Source organism: Sphaeroforma arctica (genome assembly GCF_001186125.1).
Source record: "Sphaeroforma arctica JP610 unplaced genomic scaffold supercont1.8952, whole genome shotgun sequence".
NCBI lineage: Eukaryota > Ichthyosporea > Ichthyophonida > Sphaeroforma > Sphaeroforma arctica.
The window spans coordinates 1-1,154 of record NW_014031606.1 but is presented as its reverse complement, the minus strand read 5'-3'; the positions used below and the strand labels follow the sequence as shown (position 1 = coordinate 1,154).

At 38.3% G+C, this 1,154-nt stretch overlaps 1 protein-coding gene across 1 annotated transcript; it reads right to left on the bottom strand.

Moving 5' to 3' along the window:
- Positions 1-100: 100 nt before the first annotated feature.
- Positions 101-935, bottom strand: SARC_16812 (hypothetical protein; the record flags this gene model as incomplete). The annotated part of the gene is made up of 2 exons (XM_014289085.1): positions 101-276; positions 858-935. Coding segments are annotated over 2 exons (254 nt in total), but the record flags the coding sequence as incomplete, so codon positions are not given.
- Positions 936-1,154: the final 219 nt, after the last annotated feature.

Genomic DNA, 1,154 nt, shown 5'->3' with positions numbered 1-1,154 from the left:
CACACACACACCACACACACACATATATATATATAGTATACATACATACATAATACAAATATATATATATATATATATATATATATATACACATAAACATACCTTCTCAGCCAGATCCACTCGATCCAGAGCGATGACGCTACAGATGACGGTATAGCTGACATAGGATTCGTAGTCCATGAGTTCAGATGCAGTGAATGTGGAGAGTGTGCTTAGCAGTAGGTCCACAGCCTGCTTAAAGTCGCGCACAAACATGAAGTAGAGTCCCTCATATACCTGTCAGTACGGGGTGTTGAGATATACATGAGAAAGCGTTGAGAAATATAAAGCATCGGATTTTATTGATAGTATCTGTCAATAACTGTATGGTCTGAGCAGATATACAGAGAAAATGAGTATAGGAAATATCTTATATGCAACACAGCGCCAGACTATGAATGCCTATACTACATAACAAAAGGTCAACCCATCTATATATGGAAATAGAGGTATGTTTCCCCAAGTAAACATAACAGGTGTGTATATATGTACACATACTACTGTAAGTACAAACAATACTTTCTACAGCATGCAGGCAGAAGCGACATAAGTATTAGTACACATAGATGTATCACAGTATCTACTTATACAGTTTAACCATCAGAATCGAGTGACGTTTCAGTGCGAGCTTACAACAATATTCACGTACATTTCGTATACAAACGAATACCGTAGATACACATTAACAAAACAAGAGAAACGAACTATGAATTATAGACCCACAATTCCATGGCACATACGAAAAAAACACACAAAAAAACAAGCATATCTGACATCTCCACAAAATTTGTATAGCCAGTGAATACGTTGCAACACACCTTCAGCCTGTTTCGACGGTCCCAATCGCCCCCCTCCTCAATCATAGTCTTGGCTTTGGCAAGGTTCGCCTGTATCATGGCATGGTCACACTTAACTAGACCAATACGGATCAAGGCAAACACAATATCCAGCTTCTGCCCTGAGGCTACAGTCTTGGTTATCGTGGTAGCGTATGACTTCTCTGCATTGTCCTGCAGCAATAGGAGGTGATAAAATTTCGGTTTAGTGTAGGTATATTTGTATAGGTGATACACACACGCAAATACATACATACATACATACATACATATATTTAT